Source organism: Frankliniella occidentalis, unplaced genomic scaffold (genome assembly GCF_000697945.3).
Source record: "Frankliniella occidentalis isolate FOCC.00 unplaced genomic scaffold, Focc_3.1 Scaffold162, whole genome shotgun sequence".
Taxonomy (NCBI): Eukaryota; Metazoa; Arthropoda; class Insecta; order Thysanoptera; family Thripidae; genus Frankliniella; species Frankliniella occidentalis.
This window is the reverse complement of record NW_026267288.1, coordinates 475,692-482,972: the sequence shown is the minus strand read 5'-3', so window position 1 is coordinate 482,972 and position 7,281 is coordinate 475,692. Positions and strand designations below refer to the sequence as shown.

General features: G+C 42.8%; 1 protein-coding gene across 1 annotated transcript in view; it reads right to left on the bottom strand.

Moving 5' to 3' along the window:
* LOC127750270 (uncharacterized) overlaps positions 1 to 5,904 on the bottom strand; it is a 7,474-nt gene extending 1,570 nt beyond the window's left edge. The window contains exons 1-2 of the mRNA XM_052271438.1: positions 5,107 to 5,904; positions 713 to 940 (exon numbers count right to left, since the gene is read on the bottom strand). Of these exons, the coding sequence (XP_052127398.1) occupies positions 713 to 940; positions 5,107 to 5,205 (327 nt within the window). The 5' untranslated portion in view covers positions 5,206 to 5,904. The remainder of the gene's footprint in view (positions 1 to 712; positions 941 to 5,106) is intronic.
* Between the last annotated feature and the right edge of the window lie 1,377 nt (positions 5,905 to 7,281).

Here is a 7,281-nt window from a genome sequence, read left to right as displayed (position 1 = left end):
TTTAAATTGTGCGCATGTCAGTGTCATCTGACCAACAAGCGTATGTCAACAGAAGTTCCATCTGACAAATGAGCGTATGTCACTGCCATCTGACAAAATGTGCGCATGTCAGCAAAAATCTAGTCAAATGTGCGTATGTCACTGACTTACGTATATTTGGTCAGATGACAGCTTGGTAGCAAAACAGCGTATGTCAGTCTATCTTGCAAACTATTGCGTTCAAGCAATTTTTTTCTTTACTATACTTTTAAGTATTTATTAATAGATAACTTCTAGCTGTTACATCCATTTCTTTAAAAAAATAGATTGATGGCACAGAAAAGAGCTTCCCCTGTAAAATTCCAAATTTGTGACATACGCACCTCTGTCAGATGACAGGTGATCTCCTTCTAGTGAGACTGACACACAGACACACAGAAACGAGGTCGTTTGAATGGATAGCTTTTTCAAAGCAGGAGGTTGGGATAGCTTTTTCAAAGCAGAAGAGCGGGCTAAAAAACAAAAGGGGTCGTCAATTTGACCGCTTCGGTCCTCCTAGTGATATGGCGAAACGCAACTTATTAGAACCCTTGGCTTAAGACGAGAATTCTGTCCATTTTATAACCTATGAGATTGTTATTGTTTCCGTCCATCGGTTCTAAACAATACTCTTTCGGTTAACACTGAAATTCTTTCAGGGATCGTTCGCATATAAGGCAGGTCGGTCACTTACCTGTGTGTCCAAATTCACATTGGTCTCGATCTCCTGGGCCACAGCCATCATGCCGCCTATAATTTGACCCATGTTTGCGCGCCGGTAGACAAATACACCCTGAGCGAAGACGGCCGACAAGATGGCCGACACTACTCTGATGTTTAGACTGGCGTCGAGGTACGACTTTGCCGCAATCCCGTCCGCTACGGCGAGTAATGCCACCACCACGGAGACCACCAACGACACCTACTAGGAGCAGAATGTTGTATAGCCTGGTTGTATTTACTGAAAAAACAAACAAATGTGAAGTACGTGCCGTTACGTGTTGCACTCTACGAAGAGAACAATGCTTGACGCTGCCTCCCCATCATGCCTTATCCTCTTTGCTATAAGGAGAATGCGTCCGAGATCGTCCTCTTCGATAGTCCATGATAAAAAACCGGGCTTATGCAATATTGCAAATATCCAAACGATGTGGCAACACCGCACGCTATTAGTTTCCAGCGACAAACTCTTAGTTGTGAACAAAATTCAAAATTCTGGCCACGGTGTTTGATTTTGATGACTACTCCGCATCAAACACCATGGCCAAAATTTCAAATATTGACCACAGTGAAGAGGTTGTCGCTACAAAATAGCGATATTTGGGCGACTGTACGAATATCCGCTTTGGATAAAACGTCTATTGATCTCGGCCCCGTCTTTTGGTCTGACCGTCTGTGGTACTATAAGGAGATGAGGTAGACCACTTAGAAAAACCATCCAACAAAATTACTTATCTATTGAACTCACCTCTTTTTTATCGATAGCCATTGGTTGCCAGGATTTGGATCGACCATTTGGATGGCCAGAAAAGATCTCTAAGATACCCTGAAAATATCAAACCTAGAACATCTCCGTCTTGGGGAACAGGCAGACTGACAGTCATGAGTTCAATTGCATAAGACCGCTTTATTGCTATTCAAAGCAGAAAGGAAGGCTAACAACAACGGACGCAACATGTGCTACAGCACTGTCAAAAAATGTGGTTAATTAACAGCGAAAGTGTACGCGTGCAGTTTTTTTAAACAAACATGTCAAAAATCAGCATTGATAAAAATATTGGAAATAAAGTTTCCGAACGAAAACAGTCACTTACGTATTGCCCCTGGGGAAAAGAAGTTGTAATATTACGATTGTGTTGGTTTGGAACGAAATGTGCTGCTAACAAGATTAATTACACGTTTCTTTTAAAATTACTAACGCAATACCGAGTAGTTTCTGCTATGGGCCATCAAAGGCCAAATACCACTAGTTTCGGGAAGGCTCAAATGAAAACATCATAGTTGTTATAAAAGAGGAGTGTCACCACGCAATCCGTCGTCAATTGTAAATTATTTATGCAGTGTAGAGGCACGAAATCGTAAGCATCAGATCAACCAGTCTATCCTGGAGGTAGGTAAGTACGTTGATTGGAACTGGTAGTGTTCCACAAAACCAATGGGAAATTTGACTTAATATTTACTGATGTTGTACCTTTTCAAAGGAAGCAAGTATCACCGGGTTTTCCAGGAGCAACGAGACCCTGACCTTTTCATAGGTGGTCACGCCACACGCCACACTCACGGACCAGCCCCATATATAACACGTTGACCAGGTTGACCAGCGGTTGCCGCATCTCACACCGAGGGTTTTCAGCACACACACAGGCAACCCAGTTCCTAAACTAAATAAATGTACTAGAAAAACCAAAAACCTGCGCAATTTTGAGTCAGCATTGTACTTGATTCAAGAAAAGCTACCTCTAGGGTCCAGGGTCCAGTGCAATGCTGCCTTAAGGGGGCAGACCTGTGAAGGTGCCCCCACAATGAGCGGGAGGCGATGCTGGGTAGGCATGCCGTGTGTGGCCAGGCCGTGTGCCCAGGCCGTGCCAGTTGCGCGGGGCTACGCTTGTGATCGTCTTATTGAAGCTGTTTTCGCAAGAAAGTGGTTGAACCTGCCAGCACGGCTTACCAGCACGGCCTGGCCGCACGGCATCGCCTACCCAGCATCGCCTCCTGCTCATTGTGGGGGTACCTTGAAAGGCAAGGGTTTGCGAGAATCGTAACTACAAGAAAACTAGGCATTGTTATAGACAAAGAGGCTGATCCCTGGTCGCGGAAGCGATGTGCATTTCCGTTGTTTTGTGATTTTGTTATGTTGGCAATTCCTTATCATGGATAAGTAATTTTCAACTTCTCTCCTCCTTAGTTTTTTTTTTTTTTTTTTTTGTACCCATTTTGCCCATTTACTCGACGCCGCTGGCGCCGCTCCTCGCGCGTACGAAATATACCTCAGTTCTATCATGTCGTTCTCATGCGCAGGCTTGCCAACGCACAGACTGGAACATAAGGAGTTTTAGAAGCAAGCGCTTATTTTAACCTTGACCTCAGTTATCTTTCCAACGGTAATAATTGCTCTAGAATTAGTTTTGCAGCAATTCTTTTTTGTACTCTCATCAGAACAACATATCTTTGACTCACATTAACCCTATAAACTTTACCATTGGGAAGGTTGGATCCCCATAAGTTGCGCCGTGATCTCCCAAACTCCTGGGGGCTACTCGACTCGACTGTTAAGGCTTTGTTTTTGTTTTGTTTTTGCATGGAAGTGTTCACGTTTTATTAATGATGTCCCACCATGAAATAAGCCCACTCTTCTGCTTAGAAGAAAATTTGGAACCGACGGCTTACTTCTCAGACAGAAGTGTACTTCTGAAAAAGTAAAAATATTTCTGTATTTGCCAGTTTGGTGAGAAAAACTCCCTTTTGTAAGTAAACAGGACAAAACTTTAGCCTAAGAGGCTCTACTTTCAAAAGTTACCCCTTAGGACACCATCAAATATTTTCTAAAATTTATATATTTATTTTTTGGGACATTTTCGTGAGAGAAACTCGCTTTAGCGCCTAAACGGTGAGAGATAGAGCCAAACGGACGTGCCCAGTGCCCAGAGAGCTCTACCCTTCACGGGTTACCCCTTTGGAGACCATACAAAAAAAAAATTCCCACTTCTTAGACCAACCCCTATTTCTTTGTTACCCTCTCAGACCCACTCAGAGGTAGTTGCCAGGATTTGCACCAACCGTTTCGTTGTCCAGAAGTGACAACAATAATACCCTGAAAATTTCAAACCTGTAGCTCACGTCCTTCTTGGGAAACGGACAGACAGACAGACAGACAGACGAACACAGAGGCGATGGCATAAGCCCGCCTATATAGCTTTTAGGCAAAAGAGCGGGCTAAAAATCTATTCAAAAATCTGTAGTTTGAATATGCAGGTTTTTCAGCATCCGTGATACAACTAGGTAGATGTACGCCAGACCACGTCTCGCGTAACAGGCTTCGCGAAATCTCACGAAACACTGTTGCGCTGCGACGCGCCTGGCATACATCTACCTAGGCCTGCGGCGCTGACACCCGAGTCGGGTATCGCTATTATGAACACAAAGATACGGGCCTCCGGCCCGTCAACTTCCCGTCACTTCGACTAAGCATGCAGCGTTGTACATTTTTTCGCTTATTTTCGTCAAAAACTCCATGGGGCGCCTAAACGGTTAACGATAGACCCAAACGGACGAAATTTTCGTCTTTAGAGCTCTACTGTGATGAGCTACCTCTTAGAAAACATTAAAAAAATCTTTTTAAAAAACATCATTTTGGGGACCTGTGGTTTTTGATTTTTTTAAATCCAATTTTTGAGCTAGAATGCTCTTCTTCGAACTTGGTCTGTCTTTTTATGACATAAAACGACCCTGAAAATCCCAGGTCGCTAGCTCAATTCGTTCTCGAGTTATCGTGCGCACAGACAAACACACAGACACACACCGAACCTGAAGGATGGCGGTTCGATCCCAACCAAGGACAGTGCCGAATGGAGAGATATATCCTCACCTGGGCATAGCCCTCTACCCCACAGCTAAAACGTCGCTCGCCATGTGTTCATTTTTAACATTTTCAAAAATATTTTCATACCGGCTGTCTGAATTTTCAGACGAAGTGGTATGGTAAGGCAGTACTGAATTTTCAGACTACTGGTCTGTGAAAAAACTTCAGACTAAAAGTACTGAAAATTCAGTAAAACTTTTTTTAGAGTGTGATTTTATATTAACGTCCAATGCTCTGCCAATATTTCAAAAACATTTTTATTTATTTATTTGTTTAAGTAAAATATTGATGTTAAATAGGTTGGGTTTAAAAATTAACGACCGAAAAAGAAATAACGAAAAAGTTGTTTACATCTGAATATACCGGTATCGGTACCGTCACATGAAAGTTATTTAAGTGAAAACCGGTGAAAACCCCGGTTACGGAAGCCTGATCAACACTGCATTCTGTGGCAATATGCTTTCGGACTCTAAAAAGGAGGAGAGTGAACATAAATTTAAGACCCTTACCTTCGTGCCCTGGGTCATGTTAAATGCCCTGTTACGCAGCATTCCTTTCTCAGGGCATATCTTCTTCTGGAATTGATCAAGGTACCAGCTCAGCTTCATGTTCGAAGAAGGAATGACGCCACACTAAAAACAATGAAACCGAAGTATCAAATTAATGATGGTTGACGAGAAAAAAACCTTATCTCTTGCTAACGTGCCAGCAGATGGTACTAAAGCATCCTGGTAAATCTGAAAAACCGGAAGAATGCGGGGAAGAAGGAAACGGAAATGATTAACGTAGGCAGGACTTTCGTTTTCTTGTTCCCTGCGTTCTTCTGATCGCAAACAACGACAGCATGAGGACTTTTGGAAATAACCATTTTTTTAATAATTAAATGTATTGTTGGCATTGTTGCTCCAAACCCCATCATACATATACTCGTTTGAACCGGAATTTCGCGACGAGAGTGATGGTGTTCTCAAAAATAATTTTACTTTTGAAGGAGAGAAATTAGTTTTAGAAAGTGTGAGACACAGTGGGCTGACAGTTTAAACTGTCATACTGTCTCACACTTGAGTTTGCAGAGTAATTATAAGAGGGGGAATTCAATATGGCGGCCGGGTGACGTCTGCATGGACCATACCAACCTCAGGTCGTTGACGCGTACCGACTCGGTTTCTCGTGTATAGGATGTTGTAGGTTCTCCCCTTTAAAATGATATAGGCCACTTAAGACTTCTTTTCATTGTAGGCAGAGATACCCGAGAAATGGTGTGCCTGGTCTGAGAGCAGAGGTCGAGCGGCCTCCATATTTGATTACACCTCTTGCTAAGTCGGAAAATACTTCCATGTGACATTTAAATTTTGGGGGGCTGAGCGAGGCTCAGTACTCCACTGACCGAGAACACTTCATTCTGTTTGTTTGTTTGTCTGTCTGTTTGTTTGTGCACACGATACCTCGAGAACGACTTGATATAGAAACCTGGGAATTTCAGGGTCGTTTTGAATCATAAAAATACAGATCTAGTTCGAAGATGAGCATTCTAGCTCAAAAATTGGCTTTAAAAAAATCAGAAACCACAGGTTGCAAAATTTACTTATTTTTTTCAGAATTTTTTTTTAGGCGCTCCTAAAGGGGTCCTTGGAGACAGTAGAACCCCTTGGACGAAAATTTCGTCCGTTTTGCCCCATCTTGTACCGTTTCGATGCTATGGGGCATTTCGTGGCGACAACAACGTAAAAAAGACGAATTGGCCTGTTAAATCGTAAAAAAAGGTTCATGTCACAGAATAGGGTGTTTCACCCAGTTTAAACCGGATCCAAAGAAGAACAATAATGCTTCCTGAACTGTTTCCTCCTTGGCGCTCATTGGCTAACGCGGACGAAGTTCTCGGACTCGTCACTTGGACAGTCGCAGACCTGGTGGCGGGTTCACGAACTTCGCCCGCGTCAGCCAATGAGCTTCAAGGCGGAAATAGGGTTGGAAACATTTTTCGCCAAATCGAATTTTTGCCAAATCGATTTTGAAAAAAGCCAAATCGATTCGGGTCGATTTTCAGATTGCCCAAATCGATTTTCAAATCGAATTTCGATTTTTTTTCGAAATAACACAAAAAACGGGGGAAATTGAAAATAAACAGGCAACTTTTGTAATATTGGTAAGAAAGCTATATTAAATCTATAAATTTAGATTTGTTACATGTTATATTACATTACAAACACATCACAGTATGACAATATACTTTGTCGACTAGAAATTCGTCAAATATTTGGTAAAATGAACAATTCAGCAGCCACCAAATTAATATAAATTAAAATTTAATTTAATTTTAAAATCTAGGCTGGAAACCAGTCGCGTTCCTCAACAGAACGCAAGAAAATTAGCTCATCAAGACGGTGCCCCGAGAGGCGGGACCGTAGTTGAGTTAAAATCAACCCCGCATGAGAAAACAGCCTCTCACACAGGGTTGAAGTGGCCATGATTGGCAGTATTTCCCTAGCCAATGCGTAGACCGTAGGGTACATGCCCTTGATTGTTTCTAAATATTCTATAGGGTTTGGCCACTTTTTCCTGTCACAGTTAAGGTACTGGAGGAGCTCATGAAGGTGCCCCCACAATGAACGGGAGGCGAGGCGGTGCCGGGTAGGCGATGCCGTGCGGGCCGTGCGGGAGGCCGTGCCGCTTGCGCGGGGCTA